A 27,865-nucleotide genomic window follows, 5' to 3' on the forward strand; every position below is an offset into this window, starting at 1 on the left:
GTTTCTTAGTTGGACTAATTTTTGATCTGTCTTCAATACTTTATCCATTCTCTGTTAAACCCATACTGTGAATTTTTATTTTAGAAAGTGAATTTTTCAGTTTGGTATTTCCATTTGGCTCTTTTTGATATTTTTATTTCTCTGCTGAAATTTCCAACTTGTTCATTTAGTTACAAGTTTATTTTCCCTTCTTGCCTTGAGCGTATTTACAGGTGGCTGCTTTAAGATCTTTGCTAATTTTAATATCTGGGTTGCCTTGTGGTTGTTCTCTATTGATTGTCTTTTCTCTTGAGTATGGGTCTCATTTTCTTGTTTCTTCATATGCTAAGAAATTTTGTATTATATCCTGCATACTGTAATGATACATTGTAGTAACTCTGGGATTTAGTGTGTTTTTATGGAGAGAGTTAGTATTTTGGTTATTATTTGTATTTGCAAGCAGTTAATTTGGCTGAACTGAAATCTAAACTGTGCCTCCCTGAAGAGGATGGCAGATCTTACTGGATGCTTAGAATCTGTTCCACTCTTGCATAGGTCAGTGACCAGCCAGAAATATGGGTACAGTTCTTTGTGGTTCTCTCTCTCTTTGTGGTTCTTTATTTTCCAGTATGTATCTTCTCACTTTCCATTACTGTGGCAGCTTCAAACTCCCAATTTTCAAGCCAGTAAGACTGTATCTTTTGATTCAAATTTCAGCTGCTCTGTGCAGCTCAATCTAGGGGCCTTCTCTCAGGCAAAAGCTGTAGAAATAGGAAACCCATCCAATTCTGTTTTTTCCTTCCAAATATTGTCTTCTAACCAGATTCTGCCTGTTTTTGATTGCTCAAGTGCCTTTAGGTAGTTGTTTTATATACTTTTTTTCTGGAATTTATTGTTATCTGTGTGAATGTTGTTCTGATAAGAGATATTGGGTTATTACTCATGGCAGGGTCTGTGGGGTGTGTGTTTTTTTTGAAAGGTAAAAATCTCATGTTTTTAAAATAATTTAATTAATTTATGTATTTATTTCCTCCTTTCTGTATCTCACACACAGCAGTCTCAACAATGTGTGTACTATCACAATGACCACAGAGATTATTGAAAATAGTGTAAAAATTTGCTTGTGCTTTCCATGAATTTCCATACCATAGTTTTCAAAACATTTTGTATACATTTAGCCATTAAATTTTATACTCTATTCCATGTACTTCTTATCTAATCTGTGTCAGCAAGAATGTTACTGCTTGCCATCATGGGAGCAGTGTTTCCCAATTTTTGGCATTTTGATAAGTTTATCTGTGTCTTCCATGTGATGAGAAATCAATTTTACCAAACATAAGATACTTTATTCATAGTTTTTTCCTTGAATAGCTGAAATATGTTGCTCGGTTTTCTTCCGACAAAAGTAAAGTGTTGCCTTTGGAAAATCAGATGTTGGCCTTCTGGCTGAATTCTTAAGTGTTCGTGGTGCTCCTTCAGTCAGTAGTTTCAGATTTTGGTTTCTGTTTTCAAAAAAGTTTTTTCAAATTGCAGTCTTTACTAATTTGTTCTCTTGTAGTGGTGTTTTTTAAAGACTTCTGTTACTGGAATGTTGGATCCTTATTACTTTATTAAGTGATTGCTTTCTCTCACCCTTTTAATCTCTTCAGTTCATTTGATTCCAAAACTGTTCCTCCTTTTTACCTTCTTGTTCTTTTAAAGCATTATCTGTTGTATGTATTTTCTCTTGGGTTCATTCAGGTTTAATCTTTATTTTTGGGGAAAAAAAAAAAAATTTTTTTTTTTTCAATTTCTGATACTTTCCTGAATTCCATTACCTTCTTAGTTTTTTGACATCTGATTTGTGTTATTATTTCATGTCTTGAGTCATTTTCCTAGCTCATTTTGAAATGGTTGGTTATAAATTCATCTATTTAGTGGGTGTATTTTCCTGGTATGCTTTTATTATCAGGATGTAATTCTGTGTCTTTTGCTTTTTTCCCCCTTATAATTTCATGTGATTGATCTACATCATTTTCTTGCTTTGGTTTAGGGTGGCATTTCTTACAGAGCTCCCTCTGCTGTTGTTTTTGGGAACTCTTCAGAAGTGTGGCATTTGCTTTCTAAGATTTCTAAGGCTTTGCTCTCTTCCCCACTGTTCCTATTTCTTTATATTCATTATACTTAATGTGCTCAATTCCGATTGCATGCTCAGTAGTTTATGCTCATTGGGACGCTGTTAGTGAGAGATCAGTTTACCATAGAGGCTAACTGCTCCAGCTTTAGACTTCAAGTAGATGCAGAAATCCTTCCAGTTATAGCTATTTGGGGAGTCTCTCTTCTCAGATGTGTCAGACACTCTGTTTCCTTCTGCTTCTTCTCATACAGTGCAGGTTCTGTTGGTGATTTGTTCCCACGTACTATTTTAGGGAGATTTATGGAGATTCCTTGTCACCTGGTTTTGTTGTAAACATAGGTTTGGGGGTTTAGGGATGCTCAGAAACATTGTCACTGCTTCCATTGCCCTGAATCTTTCTAATTTATCACTCTTTAATTTCTGTTTATGGTGTTGCCTGTTTCTAATTTGATAATCTTGTCTTAATTAGATTATAAATTCCTCTTAAATAGTGCTTGAATCTTAGTTCAAGTACTGTTTTGTGTTAAAAATAGCCTTTACAGCATAGCCCTGGACATATATGCAATATGTCCTATCAGTCATCAATTGGAAATTTGTCAGTCTAGCGTAATTATAGGCTAATTTGCAACCTCGTAATGGTAGGATTAATAGTTACTCTTACAGATTGAAGGGAAACATAGAGCTATCAGCTGGCCGACCTGTCCAGGAAGTTCATTCATATGTCCTCTTTGGCATATATGCTCTAGTCTGGTCTAAACATTCCTGCAAGATATCGATCTAATGTACTAATATTTCCAAAAAGTCCACAAAATAATAAGCATCATAGAAACATATAGTAACATAGAAAATGTTATTTGACAGAGATAGCTCATTACTGTCACAGTCCAAAATATTGTAAAAGAAATTTAGAAACTCTTCAGTGAAGCAGTTAACATGGTCAAATTAATAAAAGATTCTTTTGAAAGACTAATCCCAAACAAAGAGAAACTGAAGATTGACCAATTTGTTTATATGAAGAGGCAAAGGGGTGAGGATGAGATATGATAGAATTTGCTAAGATTGTGGTGGGAATTAAGGAACACAAATAATACTTTTAGTTAAAGGAAGCATTAGATTAGTTTTTATTGGGAAGTAATTTTAAGGCTCTTTTTATCCTAATAACGTCTCACTTCTTTTGCTCCTGAATCTGATAATCTAAAAAATCAGCTAAGAAGTCAGTTCCTGAAACACGATAGAACTTTATTGATTTAATAAAACATTCTAAGCTATATTGTTATGACGTTGGTGTTTTTTTTTTTTTAATATTTCTTATTTTTACTTCATTTGTCTTCCTTATTTAAAGGAATTAGGTTTTTAATTCTAAAGATAGATTGTTTACTTTGTAATATGTTCCATTTAAAATTACTCCTAATTTTTACCTTTAAAAAATCTTTCACAGGCCTCAACAAATAATGAAAGCTCTAATCACAGTTTTGGAAGCTTGGGATCTTTGAGTGACAAAGAATCAGAGGTGAGTAACTTCATTTTAAATATGTTGCTATTGAAGGAAAAGTTGGAATCACCTTTTTTAAAATTAATTTTTTTCCTCCTTTAATACTTGTGCTAAATGTTAATCTTTGTTTTTTATAGGAGCATTTTATTCTGTTTTAGAAGCATAACATTAGACTGAAGACTATTTGACATTAGAAAGAAAATGTAATTTCTTTGGTTATGTAGATGAACTTTTATATTAATGGTATAGATGTTCTTCAGTTGCTAGCCATTCATGATTCTAAGAGATGAACGTGATTTTTGTAATATGTTGTTTTTCACCGTTTTCTACTATTTCTTGTTATACTTCCCTCTTAGTTTGGTCCTGAGTAAAGGTTTGTTTACTTTTTGAGATACAGATACACGTTTTTTGTTTTCTTTTTGAAATTTCTTGTGGGATTTCATGCTATTGGTTTTCACTTTACATGGTTAAAAATATCTGAAAAATTCCTTCCTTTCCCACCCACTTACTCTTCCCACTAAGAAAATACATGGAATTTTATAAGTAGGTATTTGGATCCATGGTATAGTTCACATTGAGCATGATGTTCTTGATGGCATTTTAAAAAATATTTAGACAGGAGGTTCTTTGAGTATTAGCATTCATTTGTTGATGCTACAACTTCACTTTTTGCAAATAAAAGTCTGTAATACTTCTTCTCAGATTACAGAGTTCTGTCACTTACTTTTCAACATTTGTGTGTGTGTGTGTGTATGTATATTTCCCCTGTCAGTGTTAACTTATTTCTGTTTGACCCATTTTAGTCTTTTTTCTGCTTGGTTTAGTGTAGATTTATCACATGATAATAATACCAATAGGTCATTAGCATACTCTTAGCCATTTAGTGTGGTGTTCAGTGGAAGGAGAATATTAGCAGCGGCATCTTTTTAAGCCCTGTTGTATTGAAAGCATCTAGGAATCTCTAGGTAGACAGTTTTGTGGAGTTCTGTGCAGGCACCCTGACACTCCAAAGGAGTGTGGCATAGGGCTCTCACTCATCAGGCTTTCCCTTCCACAGAGACAACTGGCAGGCAGCTGAAAGGACTGTGCAAGTGACGGGACTTTATCTGCAGTAGGTTCCCTTGAGGTAAGCGTTAGTAGCCCCTGTAGCACCAGATTATCACAGTTTAGCTTTTTTTTTTTTTCCAAGTTAATACACACTGAGTCCTGAAGAATTGTAGGTTTAGATCTTGTCAAAGTACATTTTTTCAAAAACCATATCAAGAATGTTTCTTGGATTTTGGAACATTTCTTGATATTTCCACAGGTTTGGGTCTATGTAGTAATTTCACATGCCTCCTCTTTCATAGGGTTTTATGTTATGAAGGATAATAAAATAATTTTAGATATTTCTCTTTTATGTTAACTAAACCTGGTGTTTTTGATAGATTTTTCTTTTTTTTTTTTTAATAGAAAAACAGGAAAAGTTAGATCACCTGTAATGGTTATATATTTATGTCTTCCTTTTAGGTACCCATATTCCCAAATAAGTTGTAGATGCAATATTTGAATTCTTCCAAAAGAATCAGTTTGAAAGAAAATAACCAAAGAATTCTAAGGCTCACTTTTGGCTATATTTTTATGTTAAAAAAAAGTTTTTTTAAGACCTTAATGGTATTTGCACTGAAATACAATTTGGTTAACCGTTGGATGTACTTGGCTTTCTTTTGACATTTGGGGTCACAGTAGAAAATTTTCAAAATCTTTTGGCTCTTGCTGTTTTGTGTTCAGCATCTGGAATTTTTACAAAATAATGGTTAAGTGGCATAATATTTTGGAAATGACTACAGATTATATGTTTTCCTTAAAATTTGAAGAAGGAAATTTGGGGGCAGGGGTTTGTCTTTTAAGAAGTGATTTGTCTGGAAGACTTTGTTTCACTATGAGATGGCTCAATTAATGATTTCCCTTGGGGTGATACTTCATATACATCACAGAACAGATTCTCATAGGTCATGAAGTAAAGTTGTTGAGAGCAAAGAGCTACAGGATAGAAATACTTCTTTTTTCCCCAGTACACGTAATAGTAAAGTTTATGTAGTATTCCATTGTCTGCTGATGTCATTTTATTCTTTTGGTAATCCATCCCCTGAACCATAACATTTTTTATTTTTTAAGATAATAGTTTTTGTTTTTATAGACAGCAGTAGAAGGTTTATTAATTTTTTTAATAGCATTCTCTACCATCCACCCCTACCTCACCCTGATCTCCATTCTCTTAGCTTTTCTTCCTGCTATTTATTTCCACATTATAATATAAATATTATGCGTATCTTGCATTTTTGGTTCATTGATTGGGTATTTTACTTCCTTTTAGTATTTATGAAGATTTTAGCCTACTAATAATATCCCCCTGGTTTCTAACCTCTTCCCAGTACTGTTTTTCAGACACTAAGAACCTCTTGTTTTCATCTATCCTTTTACTATTAAAAGTGAAAAACATCTGATATTCACTGTTAGGTTGATTACTTCAGCTGAAATTTTCATTGTAGTTTATATGTGAATCACTTCATGCATGAGCTTGCCTTTTATTTCTAAATGTAAAATTGTAAAACAAAAAGGGTTGTCTTTTAATGAAATTGTCCAGTCTTGGATGAAAGAAATTGCATCAGTCTTGTTTTGCTTTATTTTACATCACTCTGGGGCTGTTCAGCAGACTCTAAAAATGTAGTTTCAGTAACCATTTATTACATATCTGTTATCTTCTAACCTCTATGTCTAAGCACAGAGAATATAAAAATGAGTAGGACACAGTTCTTGCTTTCACATGAGATCAGTGTCTAGTAGGACAAACAGTTCCATAACCAGTGTGGGCTGTGCTACAACAGATGCAAGCACGAGGTACTATGGGAGGAAAGAGCAAGAAACCTCTAATTCCATCTGCCTGCAGGGGAGAGGTAGGGAAAGAGGAAAGAGAGGTCTTCCCTCAAAGAAGAGATGATAGTTGAGTCCTGAGGAAAGCCTGTGGGCTCATCTCAGAGGACAAGGACAAAGAATGAGAAGAAAGCAGGCAGCGGTACTAGGGTGTGCTTTTGCGTGGAAGTATGGCGCATGGCAGGCTGCAGTCCATGGGCTCGCAGAGTCGGACATGACTGGGCGATTGAACAATGACAGCATGGTTTTGTTCAAGATGTAGGGCCGTGATTATCAGTCCTAACTGTCCTTTAGCTCATCTGAGGAGCTTGGGGGAAAAAACAAAAACAAGCTGCCTAGGTGATTGACCTGGTTTTCCGACTTCTTATGTAGAGAAGATAATGCAAAAATGCTGAAAGATAGGCAAAGTCAGAGTTTGAGTGCCCTTATATTTCATTTCTAGAAGATGACAAGAAGGGAAACAAGACAAGTAGAGATGAAGAAGGCTCCTTAAGGGGGCAGTGAATAGGATGAAATGAGAGGACGACGAAACCCAAGTTGGGAAGATCATTTAGTTAAGGAATGCTGTTGCCTTTACAAAACTCCAGGCTTAACCAGAGAGAAAATTTCAAGTGGGAGTTCTAATTACAGTGCTCTCAAGTTTGTGTTTTGGACTCTGCCTTCTTCGGATTCTCTCAACTATTGATACTATAACCACCCAGGCCCATGCTGCTCAGACTTTAATGTGCAAGTGAATTACCAAGGGTTCTTACAGATCTGGAGTGGGTGTTTGCATTTCTAACAAGCTCTCAGATTCCACTAGATTTTAAAAGAACAGGCTTATGGACTCTGTGGGAGAGGGAGAGGGTGGGAAGATTTGGGAGAAAAAAAAAAGACCATATGTATTGTACTATGTAGTTTTCCAAAGAGCATTGACAACGTATATATTTCTGTATAACTATTTCCTATAGTATATTAATTGTGCCAGTGGTGTGATATACTTGACTTATGACTGTGAAATCAAAAAAGTTTATATTTAAGTGAATGAGTCTGCTACTATATAATGTTTTACATAATTAAAATAAATTTCCATGTGTATGTAAAAAAAAATAAATAAATAAAAGTAGGTTTTGATGACTGAATGAGGGTAGAGAAGGAGAGGGAGGAACCTCAGATTATTTATAGGTAGTTAGCCTGGAAAATCCCATGGACAAAGGAGCCTGGTGGGCTGCAGTCCATGGGGTTGCTGAGGGTTGGACACGACTGAGCGACTTCACTTTCACTTTTCACTTTCATGCATTTTAGAAGGAAATGGCAACCCACTCCAGTGTTCTTGCCTGGAGAATCCCAGGGACTGGGGAGCCTGGTGGGCTGCCATCTCTGGGGTCGCACAGAGTCAGACACGACTGAAGTGATTTAGCATCAGCAGCAGCAGCCTCAGATGAATGATAATGTCTTTGAGTGAGATAGACAACACAGAAGGAAGATGAATGGGTTAGCATAAAAGGTAACACATTAGATTCTGGACAGTGCTGAGTTTGAATACCTGTGAAATGGCCAAAGCAGAGGAAGCTATCTGGAGCTCCAGAAGGAGGTTAGATTGAAGATGAAGACTTAGTGGGTTTTGGCACACAATAGTGCAAAGACATTATTTGCCTTTTTTATAGTATCGCTAAAACATATTTGGCTTGTAAATTTTCATTTCATCATGAGTTTACAGTGAAAATTTCCAAAGGCTGTAAGATTTGTGATGACATCATTACTGATGATTTATTGATTGTGTACTTGTGTGTTCTGGTGTTTTTAGTTTTAACTACTAAAATGTTAAAACGATAGTTATATCCCACATAAACAAAGACTCTTTGGGGTCCTCAACAATTTTTAAGTTTGTAGACAGGTTTTGAGACCCAGAAGTTTAAAAACCGCTTTTAAAGATGAACTCATAGTATATGTAATGCTAGGAAATGTGAGCAGGCAAGATGGGTGTGCTGGAGAAAGAGTAGGAGAAGGTAAAGGGGTGGATACAAGAGGAGCCAGCGGAGAAGGAGAATAACAAGGAGGATTAAATGTCATGAAAGTCAACTAAGATAACAACTAAAAAGTGACTAAGAATTTGTCACTTAGGCTTAGTGTTAGTAGCCTAATGAGAGCAAGATGCCAGATAGTAGTTGATTAAGGAACAATTGGACAGTGAGCAAATATTGACTGCTCCTGGAAGAACCTTGACTGTGAAGAAATGGAGGTGGTATCCAGAGTCTTAACAGACTTGACTTATTATGTTCTAGGGAGAGGATCATAGCAGACCTTTGATGGGACAGGGACAAGCAAAGTGCTGAAGAGAGAGGAGGAACTAAAGTAAACTTTGCCCAGAGGTGGTATGAAGTTACAGACTCAGTGGACAGGGTTAGTTGTGGATAGGACTGACTAGGAACAATCTTTCCTCTGATCAGTGAACTTCCATACCTGATAACCTTTCTCTTTTTTCAGAATGAAAATAGAGAATATCAACTGAAGGAGAGAATCTTGAGTGGATTGTGGGTGTGAGGAGAATAATAAAAAAAAAATTTATGGGAGAGACAAGGAAGGAGCTTACAGGGGAGAGGAGTCACTCACCTTACTTAAGTGTCTTAGGATACCTGAAGGAATTAGAGACATGGTCTGTGTGCCTTACCTCCTGGCAGATAATTATTATTTCTGGCAGAAAGTACAGATTATTTTATGAGGATTAGATAAGGAGCCCATGTTTCCTTTTATCAGTGTTTTCCACCCATTTGCCATTCTCCTTGCAGGATCCTTTTGTCTCCTTTTATACAACTTCTTTATAACCTGAATCATAGTTGAACAGTTTAAAATACATACTATCCTTTTCTAGAACTAAACTTTTTTCTCCCCTTCCTTCTGGGTAATTATCAGTTCTTTTACCATGTATCCACTGGCATTGAATTATTGTTTATTTTTTGATCCAAGTGCATTTGGGGGGATATTTGATTTATTTAGGATTAAGGATTTTTAAGTTACAGATACACAGAAGCTGGAACAGTTGTTGCATCTAAACATTTAAACTTTGGTGCACTTTCAGAATTGTAATGATTGTAATGAGAGAGGAATATGGTATAGATACATTGCCTTGATTGTCTTCAGAGAAGTGTCAACAACCTCCGATATGTAGATGATACCACTCTAGTGACAGAAAGTGAAGAGGAACTAATGGTGATTAATGAAAGCCATTTTATGAAAGAAGATCTAATTAACTTTCTCATTTGAATTTAATTTCTAGAAATAGTCGTGATATTTAAATCCAAATTTTCCCCCTCCTTATTTGAAATGAAGTTACGGTGTTGAAGACACTTTGAAGCATTAATGCTTAGTTTTATTCTTTTCTAAAAATAATTTTTAAAGGGCCACGTTGTGTGTGTTCTTACTTTCATATTTTGGAGGAAGTAGAAATCAAGAACACTAGGGAGTCAGAACTAAAACAACCTTACTTGGCTTTGCTGCTGCTGCTGCTGCTAAGTCGCTTCAGTCGTGTCCGACTCTGTGCGACCTCATAGACAGCAGCCCACCAGGCTCCCCCGTCCCTGGGATTCTCCAGGCAAGAACACTGGAGTGGGTTGCCATTTCCTTCTCCAATGCATGAAAGTGAAAAGTGAAAGTGAAGTCACTCAGTCGTGTCCGACTCTTGGCGACCCCATGGACTGCAGCCTCCCAGGCTCCTCCGCCCATGGGATTTTCCAGGCAAGAGTACTGGAGTGGGGTGCCACTTGGCTTTAGGGGTGCATTATTTTCATGTTTAGAACAAGTCATATTATTTATATAGTTCTTTAATAGTTTTTTAATTTAAAAATCTCCTTTTTCGTATTAAATTATGCATAGCCATATATGAATTGATTAAATGGTATGATTGATTAAATATATAAATTGATTCCCTGGTATTTGTGAATTGCCTGGATTAGGAGAGCATTTTCTGTTTTTACCTTTGTTTTAATGTACATCCCCATCTCTACGTTTTTATATTTCCTTTTGTCCTCTACATATTCTTTAGCTGAAATGTTTCCTCCATGAACACTTAGTGACCTTAGATTGATTGGAAGTTATGATTTTATTTGAAAGTAGAGGTAATACTTGGAGAAGGAAATGGCAACCCACTCCAGTGTTCTTGCCTGGATAATTCCATGGACGGAGAAGCCTGGTAGGCTGCAGTCCGTGGGGTTGCACAGAGTCGGACATGACTGAAGCGACTTGGCAGCAGAGGTAACACTGGCCTTGAGTTTCAGGTTTTAGATTGATTTTTAAAATTCATATAAGTTTTACTTCTCTCTCTTCCTATATACATACATACCTACACAAACACACATTATAACCTGGACAGACCTTTTCTTTAAAATTCATTTAAGTTTTACTTCTCTCTCTCCCTACACACACACACACACACACACACACACACACACACACGTTATAACCTGGACAGACCCCCTACACACACACACACACACACACACACACACACACACACACACGTTATAACCTGGACAGACCTTTTCTTTAAAATTCATTTAAGTTTTACTTCTCTCTCTCCCTACACACACACACACACACACACACACACACACACACACACACACACACACACACGTTATAACCTGGACAGACCTTTTCTTTAAAATTCATTTAAGTTTTACTTCTCTCTCTCCCTACACACACACACACACACACACACACACACACACACGTTATAACCTGGACAGACCTTTTCTTTAAAATTCATTTAAGTTTTACTTCTCTCTCTCCCTACACACACACACACACACACACACACACACACACACACACACACACGTTATAACCTGGACAGACCTTTTCTTTAAAATTCATTTAAGTTTTACTTCTCTCTCTCCCTACACACACACACACACACACACACACACACACACACACACACACGTTATAACCTGGACAGACCTTTTCTTTAAAATTCATTTAAGTTTTACTTCTCTCTCTCCCTACACACACACACACACACACGTTATAACCTGGACAGACCTTTTCTTTAATGTCCTAGTTTGAGGACCCAGTAAGAAAGAAAACTTGAAAAATTAATTTAGTGGTGTATAGTTAAATGTCAATGAAAGTTAGATTTTTATACCTGTTTCTCCCTAAATGAATTACTTTGTTTTTTACTTTATTCTGTTTAAACCTACTCAGTTTCTAAAGATTGTTAGATATCTAGTTTTACTGTCCTCATCAACTTTAAGAAATATTCTTTGTGTCCTGTAACCTGCATTATTTTCTGAAATGTTTTAGCCTGATTAATGACCTTTGTGGTGTTCTGTTTGATTTAGTTCCTCTGTCTTCTTTACTTATCTTCCACTGGCAGTATTTTCTCACGGACTTCTTACTATAGTACTTGGTGAGATTAGTAGGATTTTGTATCACCAATAAAGACATTTTCTCAGTAGGGGAATAAATGTGTTTTTTTCTCTATTAAGACTAATAGTCAAACTTAGAAATTATAGTTTCTGTGAAATACTTGGAATTACTTGGAATTTCCTTTTATTTAAAAAGAAAAAACTGTATTCAAATAGTCTACCACTAAACATGAAAGAACATGGTTTTTTCTTCTTTGACCTCATCCCATGGCATGTGGGAGTTAGTTCCCTGACCATGGATTGAACCCACGCCACTCCAGTGAAGGGTGGTGGAAGTCCCTAAAGGACATGTTCTTACAGGAAGTATATTCAGTTAGAGTTATGGAGTATCCAGTGCTAAAATATGTTATATGACGAGTTCACAGCAAAGGATGTGGTCTATCCTGGTTGACTATATGTCCTTAGTGTCTTGGAAGGAAAAACACTGGAAGTCAAATGTTGGCCCAATACTGACTGGCTCTGTGTTCCTGTTTCCATAAAGGTGGAGGACTGTGTGTGTCAGAATCACCTTTCCAGAATAAACACACTTAGGCTCCCTTCTTAGAAACTCTGATATACTCTGTCTAGATTATTTTTGATTTCTTGTAAATCAATAAATCTTGATTCTGTAGGCCAGTTATTTAGTTGGAGAAGGCAATGGCACTCCACTCCAGTACTCTTGCCTGGAAAATCCCATGGACAAAGGAGCCTGGTAGGCTGCAGTCCATGGAGTCACTGAGAGTCGGACACAACTGAGCGACTTCACTTTCACTTTTCACTTTCATGCATTGGAGAAGGAAATGGCAACCCACTCCAGTGTTCTTGCCTGAAGAATCCCAGGGACGGGGGAGCCTGGTGGGCTGCCGTCTATGGGGTCGCACAGAGTCGGACATGACTGAAGTGACATAGCAGTTAGCAGTTTATTTAGAAAACAAACAGCTGTTAAAGGTCCCCCCACCCCTTTTTTTTAGTGTTTTCTTTTTTTAAAAAAGTACATTTTTAGTGGGGGTGGGTGATTTTTAGAGCAAGAAAATTCTAAGCTGATAAATGAAAACAATATTTGAAGAGAAAAATTCCAGGTCACTTTAACAATGAAGACATACTTTAAAGTGGACTCTGGTATAGCACTTAAGCATCATAGAGGCATAGTAAGTATTTGTTGAATAAATAAATTTGATAACAGCCTTTAGTTGTCACATAATACACAAGCAGTTTTTGTGTCAACATATAATTCTAATGTATTCATCAAACCAAGGTTTCTAAACATTATTGACTTTGGGGGTGGGGAGAGAGTTGTCATGTGTAACATAGGATACTTAGCAGCATCTCTACATGATACATTAGATATCTGTAGCCCATCCCCCGGCCCCCACCCCGAGTCGTGGCAACCGAAAATGTCTCTGGATATTGCCACGTATCCTTTGGGGTAGAGGCAAATGTCCTCTGGTTGGGAACCACCCCATTAATGAAGGAGGGAAAATAAAGTTTTAGCATGTTACATGTGGAGCTAGATGACATTTCTGTTTAAGTTTCACCTCTCTTCTGTGAAAACAGAAGCCCAGAGAGGTTAATTTGCTACATATAGTAAGTTAATTGTTAAAATTCTCCAGCGTCTTATTTGAAAGTGAAGCTTTCAACTATTGTTCTGTGCTCTCTCTGTATAACTAAAGTGGTATATTACTTATAAGTTAATGACCCTAGTTAGTCTTTTGAAAAAGAGTGGTATTCTTTTTTGGAAATATTTAGTTTTAAGATGATTTATCATATTCATCAAATTTGCCAATCCAGGATATGCTGGACTGACAGAACTTCACAAATGTTTTTTTTCTGACAAATATGTTTTCACACTTAAGTACATTCAGCACCAGTTGACAATACTGAGAAATTTGGTTTTAGTATCTTATACAGGCATATACCTCAAAGATACTGCCGGTTTAGTTCCATACCACCACAGTAAAGCAAATACCAAAATAAAGCGAGTCACATGAAGTTTTTGGTTTCACAGTGTGTATAAAAGTTATATTTATACCATAATCTGTTAAGTGTGCAGTGGCCTTATATCTGAAAAAGCAGTGTACATGCTTTAATTTTTAAATACCACTTAAAAAATGCTCACCATCTTTTAAGCCTTCAGCAAGTCATAATCTTTTTGCTGGTGGAGTGTCTTGCTTCAATACTGATGAGTCAGGGTGATGGTTGCTGGAAGGAGGCTCTGGCCATTTCTAAAACAACAATGATGTTTGCACATTAATTGACTCTTCTTTTTGCCATTGATTTCTCTGTAGTAGTAATGCTACTCAGTTCTGTCCAACTCTTTAGAACTCCATGAACTGTAACCTACCAGACTCCTTTGTCCATGGGATTTTCCAGGCAAGAATACTGGAGGGGGTTGCCATTTCCTACTCAAGGAGATCTTCCCAACTCAGGGATCAAACCCACATGTGCATCTCTTGCATTGGCAGGTGGATTCTTTACCACTGAGCATGAAATTTTATCATGAGATTGCAGCAGTTCAGTCACATCTTTAGGCTCCATTTCTACTTTTAGTTATCTTGCTGTCCATCACATCTGTGGTTACTTCCTCCACTGAAGCTTTAACCCCCTCAAAGTCATCCATGAGGGTTGAAATCTATCTCTTCCACATTCCTGTTAATATTTTGACCTTTTCCCATGAATCCCAGATGTTCTTAATAGCTCTAGAATAGTGAATCCTTTCCAGAAAGTTTTCAGTTTACTTTGCCTAGATCTATCAAAGGAATTACATCGAAGGAATTTTATGGCAGCTGTATTTTATGTGCTCAGGCGCTCAGTTGTGTCTGACTCTTTGTAACTCCATGGGCTGTAGCTCGCCAGGCTCCTCTGCCCATGGAATTTTCCAGGCAAGAATACTGGAGTGGAATGCCATTTCCTTTTCCAGGGGATCTTCACAACCCACGGATCGAACCCACATCTTTTTCGTCTCCTGCATCGGCAGGCAGGTTATCACTGGTGCCATCTGGGAAGGCCACAGGTGGCTTATAGCCTTACAAAATGTATTTCTTAGATAATAAAACTTGTAAGTTGAAATTACTCCTTGACCTGTGGGCTGTAGAATGGATGTTTTGTTGGCAAGAATGAAAACAACATTAATCTTGAACATCTCCATCAGAGCTCTTGGATGATCAGGTACATTGTCAGTGAGCAGTAATATTTTGAAAGGAATCTCTTTGTTTCTGAGCACTGGGACTCAACAGGGGGCTTAAAATATTTAGTAAACCATGTTGTAAACAGATGTGTGATCATCCAGGTTTTGTTGTCCGTTTATAGAGCACAGGCAGAGTCGTAGTATTAGTTGTTCAGTCGATAAGTCATAGCCGACTCTGCGACCCCATGGATTGAAGCACGCCAGGCTTCCCTGTCCTTCACAGGTTTGCTCAAACTCATGTCCATTGAGTTGGTGATGCCATCCAACCATCTAATCCTCTGTCACCCTCTTCTGCTGACCTGAGTTTTTTCCAGCATCAGGATCTTTTCCACTGAGTTGATTTTTCATATCAGGTGGCCAAAGAATTGGAGCTTTAGCTTCAACATCATCCTTCCAATGAATATTCAGACAGAATACAGGCAGAGTAGATTTAGTAATAATTCTTAAGGGTCCTAGGATTTTCGGAATGGTAAATGAGCATTGGCTGTAACTTCAAGTCACCAATTGTAAAAGCCCCTAACAAGTGAGTCAGCCTGTCTTTTGAAGCTTTGAACCCAGGCACTGACTTCTCTCGAGCTACGAAAGTCCTAGGTGGCATCTTCTTCCAATAGAAGATTGATTTGTTTACATTGACCTGTTGTTTACTGTTGCCACTTTCAGTAATTATCTCAGCTGGTCTGTTGGATGACTCATTGCAGCCTCTACATCAGTACTTGCTGTTTCACCTTGTACTTTCATTGTTAAGGAAACAGCTTTTTTCCATAAACCTCATGGACCAACCTCTACGTCTTCACACTTCTACTCTTCCTCACCTCTCTCAGCCTTCATTGAGTTGCTCTGGATTAGTCTTTGGCTTAAGGGGATGTTGTAATTGGTTTTATCTTCTGTCCAGACCACTCAAATGTTCTCCATATCCCCAGTAAGGGTGTTTTGCTTTCTTACAGTTTGTGTGTTTACTGTAGTAGTACTTTTAATTTCCTTCAAGAACTTTTTCTTTGCATTTACAACCTGACTAACTGGCTCAGGAGGCCTAGCTTTCAGCTTGTCCCTTAGCTTTCAGCATACCTTCCTCACTAGGCTATGTCCTTTCTAGCTTTTGGTGAAAGTCAGAGATGTAGAACTCTTCCTTTCATTTGGACTCTCAGAGGCCATTGTAGGGTTACTAGTTGGCCTAATCTCAGTATTGTGGTGTCTTAGAGAATAGAGAAGGCAGTGGCACCCCACTCCAGTACTCTTGCCTGGAAAATCCCATGGATGGAGGAGCCTGGTAGGCTGCAGTCCATGGGGTCACTAAGAGTTGGACATGACTGAGCGACTTCCCTTTCACGTTTCATTTTCATGCATTGGAGAAGGAAATGGCAACCCACTCCAGTGTTCTTGCCTGGAGAATCCCAGGGACAGGGGAGCTTGGTGGGCTGCCGTCTATGGGGTCGCACAGAGTCGGTCATGACTGAAGTGACTTAGCAGCAGTAGCAGAGAATAGAGAAGTGCGAGGAGAGGGAGAGAATGGCTGGTCAGTGGAGCAGTCAGAAGACACACAACATTTTATCAATTAAGAGCACTGTCATATGGTCACAGTTTGTGCCACCCCAACACAATTACAGTAGTAACATCAAAGATCATGGATCACAGATCACCATAACAAATATAATAATGAAGAAGTTTTAAATATTGTAAGAATTACTAAAATGTGATCCACAGAGAGAAAGTAAGCAAATGCTGTTGGGAAAATGGGATCAAAAGACTTGCTAGATCAAGATTGCCAGAAACCTTCAATTTGTAAAAAATGTTACATCTGCAAAGTGTGCAGTAAAGCAGAGCTCAATAAAATGAGCTATGCTTGTACTATAGTACAATTTTTAAAGTATTGGATGTGTTTTTATGTCAGGAGAACATAGTATTTTACTAATTTTCTTTAAGAATAATTCTCATTTTCTAAAATAACTGAGTAACCATAACAACCCCTTGGACTTCTCATATCCTAATGAAGTTTCTGCTGTAGGTCACAATTTTGGTCTGTAATTTTTAATGGAAGAGTATATAAAGAATAACAACTAATTTTAGAGATTCTCTAAAGTGGAATGTGCAGGAAATACATGCTGTGTTACTATATATTAGATTGACTATTGCTAATCCTGATGATGTATTAGCATCACTTGTGGAGCTTTTAAAAACATACAGATTTCTTTGATATCCTTTAATAGATGTTTAAATTTGGGATGGGGATGCCAGCATGAGCTTTAAATAACAGCTTTGTGATTATGAAATATAGTCAACATTGAGAATTGGTGCTAACAGATAAATTATAGAACAATTTCTTTTAAAAAATAGACTAAAAGAAAAGGATTTTTTTTTTTTCTGGTTATAGTGCAGTAGTACTGCTAGACAGAAAATAATAACAATGAAATATCACTTTTAAAAAGTCAGGTAGTTAACTTTCTGAATTTAGTATTTATAATAGTATTTTGTACTATAATAATAGTATTTGTAACAGGCATTCTCAAAATGTCAACATTCTCAGACTACAGTATCTTGAAGATTTGCTTTTCCTCCCATAGTATTTGCTCCCTGTGGCTGTTTTATCCAGATTGTATGATTTTAAAACTACTTTTCAGATCATATGAACAGAGGAGAAGGTCCAACTTGATTCTAATTTTATGGTTTATAGTATTTAGTAAATAAAGCCTTAAGTCAAACAGAAAGCCAGAAGAGAAAATGCCAAGAAATAGTTATGCCATGTGAATGAGAAGAAAATGGCAAACAAAACTGTACTTTATCGGTATCAAAGATGTAATATGTTCCTTTTAAGCAAATGTGAATATAAATTAAAATAGGTCCAGGTAATAGGAGCATAAGAAGTATTCAGTTCAGTTCAGTTTAGTCGCTCAGTCTTGTCTGACTCTTTGCGACCCCATGAATCGCAGCACGCCAGGCCTCCCTGTCCATCACCAATTCCCGGAGCTTACCCAGACTCACGTCCATCAAGTCAGGGATGCCATCAAGCCATCTCATCTTCTGTCGTCCCCTTCTCCTTCTGCCCCCAATCCCTCCCAGCTTCAGAGTCTTTTCCAATGAGTCAACTCTTCGCATGAGGTGGGCAAAGTACTGGAGTTTCAGCTTTAGCATCCTTCCTTCCAAAGAAATCCTAGGGCTGATCTCCTTCAGAATGGACTGCTTGGATCTCCTTGCAGTCCAAGGGACTCTCAAGAGTCTTCTCCAACACCACAGTTCAAAGGCATCAATTCTTCGGCGCTCAGCCTTCTTCACAGTCCAACTCTCACATGCATACATGACCACAGGAAAAACCATAGCCTTGACTAGACGGACCTTTGTTGGCAAAGTAATGTCTCTGCTTTTGAATATGCTATCTAGGTTGGTCATAACTTTCCTTCCAAGGAGTAAGTTTCTTTTAATTTCATGGCTGCAGTCACCATCTGCAGTGATTTTGGAGCCCCCCAAAATAAAGTCTGACACTGTTTCTACTGTTTCCCCATCTATTTCCCATGAAGTGATGGGACTAGATGCCATGATCTTCGTTTTCTGAATGTTGAGCTTTAAGCGAACTTTTTCACTCTCCTCTTTCACTTTCATCAAGAGGCTTTTTAGTTCCTCTTCACTTTCTGCCATAAGGGTGGTGTCATCTGCATATCTGAGGTTATTGATATTTCTCCCGGCAGTCTTGATTCCAGCTTGTGTTTCTTCCAGTCCAGCGTTTCTCATGATGTACTCTGCATATAAGTTAAATAAGCAGTGTGACAATATACAGCCTTGTAAGAAGTATTAGGTTGGTGCAAAAGTAATTGCAGTTTGCATTGTTGATCTTTGCCTTTTGATATTGGAATGCATTCTTTAATAAATGTGGTTATGTTACACATCATTTTAATGCACATTTCTCGCTTTGTTTTTTTGCCAATGACTTACTACTTGCTGTTTATATTTAAGACTATGGAAATGATGTTAGTCAAAAAGCAAATTTCTTTCGTTTGAGTTCAAAATGGGTCATAAAGCAGCAAAAACGACTCACAACATCAACACATTTGACCCAGGAACTAATAACGAACATACAGTGCAGTGGTGCTTCAAGAAGTTTTGCCACAGAGATGAGAGCCTTGAAGATAGAGGAGCACAGTGGTCTGCCATTGGAAGGTGACAAGGACCAATTGAGAGGATCATCAAAGCTGATCCTCTTAAAACTACAGAAAGTTTTGCTGAAGAACTCAATGTTGACCATTCAGCATTTGAAGCAAATTGGAAGGGTGAAAAAACGTGATAGGCGGGTGCCTCATGAGCTGACTGCAAATCAAAAAAAAAATCATTTTGAAGTGTGGTCTTCTCATTTTGTGCAGCAACAGTGAACCATTTCTCAATTGGATTGTGATGTGCGACAAAAAGTAGATTTTGTATGACAATCAGTGGCGACCAGCTCAGTGGTTGAACCAAGAAGAAGCCGCAGAGCACTTCCAAAAGCCAAACTTGCAACCCAAAAAAGGTCATGGTCACTGGTGATCTGCTGCTGAATTTTGGTGATCTAGAGTTTTCTGAATTCTGGCAAAACCATTACATCTGAGAAGTATGCTCGGCAAATCGATGAGATGCACCAAAAACTGAACACACCTGCCACCAGCATAGGTCAACAGAAAGGGCCCAGTTCTTCTCCATGACAACGCCCGGCCACATGATGTACAACCAGCGTTTCAAAAGTTGAATGAATTGGTCTATGAAGTTTTGCCTCATCTGCCGTGCTCACCTTACCTCTCGCCAACTGACTACCACTTCTTCAAACACCTCTACAGGACACAGAATGGTTTCCAAAACCTGACCTCTATCCAACTGACTACCACTTCTTGAAACACCTCTACAGGACACAGAGAATGGTTTCCAAAAATTTGTCGAATCCTGAGGCCTGAATTTTACACTGTAGAAATAAACTTCTCTTTGGCAAAAATATGTTGACTGTAATGGTTCCTATTTTGATTAATAAAGACATGTTTGAGCCTAGTTACAGTGATTTAAAATTCATGGTCTGAAACCACAGTTACTTTTGTACCAACCTAATACAGCTGTGAGGATGGTAGGTATAAAGTAGCTTTTAAAAATTGAAAATGAGATTAAATATTATATATTTTTAGGTATTGAAATGGTTATGGATGCTGTATGTTTGTGGAGGGAGTCAAAATCCTTCAGGCTCTTAAAAATGTTGTGAGCTGGTGCACTTTAAGTTAACTTAAGGTAGCATACATTTTAGTTGAGGGTTGCCTAATTTCTTTTTGGCTGTCTACCATCTTTGACATTACATATTATTAAATGATAAAGGCAATACAGCAGAATAGGCTACACTCAAAATTGCTGATATGTTGATTGGATTTCCTTTGAACAGCAAGGAAACAGCTTTTATTTGGTGAACAGCTTTTATTTGGTGATAAGATCCCAAAATGTTGCATATATAAACTTTTCATATTTTTTATATTGAATTCTGCAGTATAACGTAGATCTTTTGGGTGTCAGAGATTCAAGCAAAGATTTATATATAATTGTTAGTATTAAAGTTTGACTCTTGGGCAGAGAAAGACTGAGAATTTTTCAGGTCATGCTAACTCAAAATCATCCTGGAATTAGGGTATACATGTTTTGTGATAGATTTTATCTAAATGTAAATCGGATACAAAGCTGCAAGGAAGTTCTCACTACAGAATTTCATTTTTCATATAGGGCATTATTCTAACCTAATCTTTACAGCAAAGGTTGGAAGAAATAGTTTCTTGTACATTTGATATTCTTGACTGGAACATCTATTTTACATTGATTATTGTTATAAGGCTCTAGATGTCCCTTTTAGTTCAGTGCTGTTTTGGTATGTGCTATAAAATATCAAAGATTTCTTCTGTCTCAAAACTAATTTGAAAGATTTTGCCTAGAAATGTGAATGAAACATTGTTATTACCAGCTGTGGGCAAAAAGGTTTAAGTGCCATTTGTCCAAAGTATAATGACCTTGAATTTGGTACCTCAGTAACTATATGAATCATTGAAGTAGCTAATGAGTTGTATTTTTTAAATCAGTCTTTAGTAAGTGAATCAGTCAGAAAAAATTCATTCTGACAAGTTTGAGGGTTGAATATTTTATTATACAGATATTACTTAATATTAGAGCAACTTTTCTTTCTACCTTATTTTCTCATTTAACAGAAAGAAATTAAAAATATTTGTGTCCGTTAACTCAATAATTTTATTATATGTGATGCTGTCTGACTTTTGTTTTTGTTCCATTCAGTTGGAGCTTATGATCTCTACCTAAGGTAGAGGTGAAGAATAAATTTTAATACCCACTCCTCTTTTATTGATATTATAATATCTTTCCACAAACTGTTAAAATTTTCTGTCATGCATTTATTCCAGTGATTTTAAAATACCTCTTTACCCAGGGAGACCTGGGTTCTATCCCTGGGTTGGGAAGATCCCCTGGAGCAGGGAAAGGCTACCCACTCCAGTACTCTGGCCTGGAGAATTCCATGGACTGTATAGTCCATGGGGTCGCAAAGAGTTGAACACGACTGAGTGACTTTCACTCTAGTCGGAGGCTTGTAGAGGTGGTGATCAATTTTCAACAATCCATGTTGCTTTCCCTCCCTCACTCTGTGATAGCATTAAGGTTCTTATTTTCTTATATTTGGTCTGATTTGCATTGATGAAAGCAGATTTATTTTTAAGATAAATCGAGAGGCCACATGATTAGATATAAAAACCTTGTTTAATAATCATTGACTTAAATTTCAGATGAAATAGAACATTAGATATATCACTATTGCCCCTTGAGTCCTTTAGATTTATCTGTTTTTTTTTGTTTGTTTGTTTGTTTGTTTTAATTTACTTCTAACTCTAGAAAATGCTGTATAAACTCACCCTAATATCTTGGAACATTTAAATGCCAGAGTAATCATTCAGGTTTTGGTATGATTACAAACTAGAACTTTTAAAACTAAATGGATTTGAAGAATACCAATTTCTCCTTTCATCATATCCTCCTAACCACTGTTCCACTGAATGCCAGAATTCTTTGACTTTTTATAATTACTGTAGTCTTTCCATCTTTACTTTAAAGCCAAGTCATACTATTTTGCCTTCCATAATGATCCTTCCCATTGTGCTCAATTGTAGCGCAGTAACTGAGAAAAAATAGAGGAAAGAATGACAGTGTTAGAGCAGTAACAAGTTTGAAAGTGTTCTGTATAAAATGCTCAATGTATACAAGTTTTATACCTTACAAAATTAACAGTGGTGACCTGATTGATGTCCCTTAGATTTTCTAGGAAACTGATGTTTGGTCAAGATCAGGGGTTTTTAAACATTTTTGAAGTCATTGATCTCTTTCTTTGAAGTAAATCTGGTATACAGTATTGATCTTAAGATATACTCTGTGTTCCAAGGGATAGGGTATGGGATAGGATGTGTCTAGTGGCTAGACACTGGAGACGGGAATGGCAACCCACTCCAGTATTCTTTCCTGGAGAATCCCATGGACAGAGGAGACTGGTGGGCTATAGTCCATGGGATCGCAAAGAGTTGGACAAGACTGAAGTGACTGAGCACACACGCACTCACTGGTGGCTGGAGCCTCAGCTCAGCCACCTGCTCCTTCCTTTCCTTCAGTAACTTTGGAGACACAACCTCCTTTCCCCTGAGGTGTTCCTGGAGTACAATGTGAAAGTCGCTGATAGTATTCTGAACTTTTTTTCAGTGATTAGCCATTTTAGAGGTTAAATACTTGCTGAGTTTCTGCCTATCCTAAATCCTCAAGGTTCGAAATCTCAAAATAAGTCCATACACAAAGAATGACCTAGGAAAATTGGCAGCATTAGGCTTCATTGAGAGTTTCTGTTTTGTTTAATATACGTGTTGCTCAGATTATTTAAATTCAAAACCAGAAAACTGTTTAAAGTACATTTGTCTTAGAGTTAGTGATGTAATCTTTAGGTCCTAGACTGAAGGCCTTAATTGGCCTATAGTTGATATCAGAGTTGACTGGGGACCTTAAAGAAGAAACATTGTTTATTTTGCAAACCCTACAAGTAATTTGTAAACTATTAGGTCAAAAGCTGCTAATCATTTAATGAATGACATTTGACTGAAGTCTTGAAACATACAAGTGCACAGATATTTAGAGTAATAGGATAGCCATTCAGATAAGCACAGCTTACTGATACATACTATACACTGTTCTAGATGTTATTTTAGTTATGTTTCTGATTTAGTCCCCACAGTCCTTTTATGCCCCTGTTATCACATTTAAAATTGATGAGAAAATTGAGTCTTGGTTAAGGAACATGCTGAAAATTATGGTAAATAGTAGACCCAGAGTTAGATTCTTAGTCTGTGTGTTTTCAGAGATCCATGGTACTTTTCTTCTGAGAAAATTATGGTCTATTGGGCTGACAGAGGTGAGAATGAAGTCATAGGTCAGCACTAGGTAGTGGATGTGGGTATATACTAGGTATATACCCGCTAGGATGTAGGTATATCCTACATACTAGGATGTGGGTGCAAAAAGTTCATGGGAAGGCAAAATGGTGTGTTTATAATGCCTGTGTTTACTTTACAAGCAAATTTAGGTATATCTAGGTTTCCCTTTCTCATCTTTTGCTTTGCTCTGCTTTTCAGTTACTAGCTATTTCCAGCTGCTTACCCACATTAGTCTTAGATTACAGTCTTAAAATTAATTTTAGTCCTGTCATCCTTTTTTCCCTTCATTCTCCTTCCTCAAATTCTTCTCTGATTTAAAGGAGGGAAGCCTGTTGCCTTTTTTTCTTTACTGTAATCATTATGCATTTGAGGGTTTGTTTGTTCTGATAAACAGAATGACATTTCTCCCAAAACTGTCCCACTTCCCTATTCCAGAAAAAATTTTAATTCAGGGAAATTTTGCCTTGGAGAGAAAGATTTTACTCAGTTACCCTATATGTCTTTTAAAAAAAGGAAAAAAAGGACCTTAAATGTCTTGAAGTCTATATCCAGTAAAGTATTCAATGAATGTTATCCCAAATAAGTTTGAGAATACCTACCTATACCGTATCTTTCCATTCCATCCCCACTTGGAGGTAGCCAGTGAATGCTAGCATTTTAATGGTTCTTAGAAGCATTTTCAGAAACTGTTCTGAAAAACCATATTTCCTTGACCTTATATTTTTACATAGATTAAATTGGGAAGGATATGAATAAATTATTATTTGGGATGCCTCCTTTGTTTTAAAATCCATTATAGGATTCCTTATAAAACTGTTAACTTAGAATTTTTCTGATGATATTTTTATTCCAACAGAAATAGAAGATTAGTTATCATTTAAGTCAAGTAATAAACTGTTTATCCTAAATTGCGTGTATGTCAGTCTGTCTCCTGAGTAGATTTTTAGTTAGAGTGGCTCTCTTTAATCTCTTAATTTATCATGTGAAAACATATGGGCAGTTTATTGGACATAATAAATTTTATTTATGAACTTAATGACAATTTTGAAGTATTTTTGTATAGTTGATATATTCAGTTACTTCTTGATGTAGGACACATAATCATGACACATAGAAGGAGGGGAAAAGCATATTTAGGGCTTGGAAATACACAGAATTGAATCTGATTTGAATCCTGGTTACCTTGAGTAAGTTATTTCATATTCATATATTTATAAGATAATATTAAATAACTATGCTAGGCATGAAGGGTGGGAGGAGGTGGTGGGGAGAAGATGTAACTTCTGTCTTTAAAGAATTCATATATCAGTAGCATTCACTTAAACCTCTCTAAATTTGTTATGTTGTTGGCAAAATGGCAATGAGAGAACTTAAAATTCCCCAGATAATAATACCTTGAGGAACCAAAGAGGTTCAATATGAGTTAGGTTGATATTGAGCACCTATATAAACCTCAAGGTATTATACCTCAAGGTATTATCTGTCATTGTATTTTGTCATTCGTACTATTTAATCACAGAACTACCCACAAGAGACATCAAAATGTGGGTTAAGTCCCTTCCTTGTTGGAGGACTCCATTGCCTTTAGAGAATTACTTTAAGTTGCCTGATGTTTCATTCATTCAGATATTCTGTGTTCTGGCATCAGATATATTTGCCAGGCTTCTAGAATTTGAGGGCCCTGTGCCATTGCCTTTTGCACATTTGGTTTTAATTTTTCACTAAACACAACATTCTGTCAGACTCCACAAAAATTGTTGTTTTAGCCTGATGAAAGTACTTCCTATCAGTTAAAAGAACAAACCTGTAATTTAAGAACAAGCCATCGAGTAGTACAGAGCTCTGCGAACCTTTTTTTTAAAGGGCCAGATATTTTAGGCTTTATGTGCCATACAGTTTCTGACAGAACTACTCAACTCTGCTGTTGCGGTGTGAAGGGAATTATAGACAGTACATAAATGAAGGAGTGTGACTGTGTTCCAATAAAACCAAATTTATGAACACTGAAATTTGAATTTCTTACAATTTTCATATGATAAAATAGTCTTGTTTTGTTTTTATATTTTTCAGTCATTAAAAAATGGGCCTTGAGAAAAACAGGTGGCTAGCCAGATTTGGCCAGCTGACTGTTAGTTTGCAGATGCCTGATTTAGGATATAATCTATGAATTTGCTGTTGTTGTTGGATAATTTTCAAGCATTTAGGTGATTTCAAGCATGTAGGGATTATATATGTTAGGATTTATGTTCTGCTCTTTTTTTCTTGCCCAAGTTTATAGAATATATGTTTTTATATATATATATATAAATACTTTATAGAATATATGTTAATAGTAGAAAACTAATGGGAAAAACAAATGATGATTTGTTGTTACTGTGTGGAGGTTTTTTAAGAATTTGAAGGACATCTTTTAAGGCTGATTACTCTCAGATTTCTCATCCACCTCAAATCACATTCTATAAATTTCAAGTAATATGTGCAAGGCCTTCTACATTTTGAATTTTAAAAATTTATACAATAGCTATGGAAGTTTATCTTTTAAAGAAATTGTATGTAAGTAATTAGACATTCACATTGCATGAACGCTATTTAGCAAAATTTCTTAATTAGAAAATAAAAATGACATTTATAGTGATTATAACATTTTGTTTGTTGAAACTATAAAACTCTGTTAACTTGCTTTCCGTAGACACCAGAGAAGAAACAATCAGAATCATCCAGAGGAAGAAAAAGAAAAGCAGAAAACCAGAATGAAAGTAGTCAGGGTAAGTGAAGCAAAATCCTCCTTCATACCCAAAGAGGTATTTGCAATTAATTATTCTGGTTTTTAATCAATTAATAATTTGTTTTAAAGTTTTCTGTTCTTGTGATTTCTATAGATACCGTGTAATATCTGCATTAATAATAGCTTACATATACTTTGTGTAAAAAATATTATGAAGTTGGAGTCTTTTTGTACCACAGGTAGTTTGCTTATGGTTACTCTTTTTAACATTTCCTTTATTTTTTTGAGAATTAGAAAGTGTCATGTCCAAACCTGATATGCATTACCTTTATCACCTTTCTCTGTTCTCTCTTTATATGAAATATGGTGTTGGAATGACTTCTTGTTTTTGGATAAGAATTTTATATCTTGCTTTGAAACAAATACCTAAATTTACTCATCCTTTTTGTTGAAAAAAAGATTATATAAAAATGATTGAGGAGCTTCATTAAAACATCATCTTTTTCTTTCCATACCTTTTCTTCATCCTTTTTTGCTTTCTTTCCATATCCTTTCTTCATCTTTTTTTCTACATTTTATATTATAAACTAGTAAGGAAATTACTTTCATTAGACTACAAAACTTCTTATAATGGATAAGATAGTATTATCATTTAATTTGGTTTTTCAAGATTAAACACAATAAATTGGACTCTTGAATCATATGTAATGTTGATTTTATGCATATATTATGTGTTTTGGAGCCATTTTTAGCTACAAAGTCTAGAGCTATGAACCCATGGCTTACTAGTATTTACATGTGGCACTGGGGTCAAGAAATAGATTTGCAGCAGCTGTCTTTGTGGAAAGGGGAAGTTGGGTCACTCTAGCGCCTTTCTCTAAGTTTGTGCTATTTTGTATTTCAGCCTGGCCTGAGGTCCTTTTTGATCTTAGTGTAGTTTCCTCATCTATGTTTAGTGAACTTGGATTTATTTAGTTATATTAGTTATGATAGTTTTAACATTAAATTTTAAAGCTCACTTAAAAGCAGGTTTCAATATAGTGTGGGACTTCTGGATTGGTTGAGCCAACTTATGTCTTTAGGAAGCCACATCATTTTCTCTGTGATCTGCCATCTACAGAATTGTCTGCTTTTTTTCTTTTATGATTTTAGGACTGTGGCCATTTTAAATTGTATCTCCTCGTTTCATCCTCCACACTTGTATTTGCTTTAGAGAGAGGCTGGTTTTCTATGTGCTTTTCTTTTTTTTACCTCTCTTTGATGTAGGTTATTTAAGTTCATAGCAAACCTCTCCTGTCATCTTCTTGGTCAGAATTTGGTTCTGTGTCCATTCCAAAACCAATTATGTCCATGAGAGGTATTATTGCCCTTAAAATCAGGCCTGTCTCTGAAATTGAAAATGTGGTAACATTCCCCTTAGAAATATAGATCTGTGCAGAAAGCGTGATACCTGAGAAAAACTGAATTTCTGATTAGAAGGAGGAGAGATAGGGAACTAGGAATGGAGGCCAAATAGGAAACAGCCTGGGAAGAAAAGCTATGACCAACCTAGACAGCATATTAAAAAGCAGAGGCAATACTTTACAGACAAAGGTCCATCTCGTCAAAGCTATGGA

At 36.4% G+C, this 27,865-nt stretch overlaps 1 protein-coding gene across 6 annotated transcripts in view; it reads left to right on the plus strand.

The window, feature by feature from the left end:
• The window catches only part of TLK1 (tousled like kinase 1), a 249,020-nt gene that overhangs the window by 158,262 nt on the left and 62,893 nt on the right, over positions 1-27,865 (plus strand). For 5 of the 6 annotated variants that reach the window (XM_070799047.1, XM_070799031.1, XM_070799040.1 and 2 more), the window contains 2 exons: positions 3,534-3,605; positions 26,214-26,289. In XM_070799047.1, the coding sequence (XP_070655148.1) occupies positions 3,534-3,605; positions 26,214-26,289 (148 nt within the window). Of the gene's footprint in view, positions 1-3,533; positions 3,606-4,639; positions 4,714-26,213; positions 26,290-27,865 lie in introns of those variants that run through there. The other variant, XM_070799067.1, reaches the window with a different exon arrangement.

This window comes from Bos indicus, chromosome 2 (assembly GCF_029378745.1).
Source record: "Bos indicus isolate NIAB-ARS_2022 breed Sahiwal x Tharparkar chromosome 2, NIAB-ARS_B.indTharparkar_mat_pri_1.0, whole genome shotgun sequence".
Lineage (NCBI taxonomy): Eukaryota > Metazoa > Chordata > Mammalia > Artiodactyla > Bovidae > Bos > Bos indicus.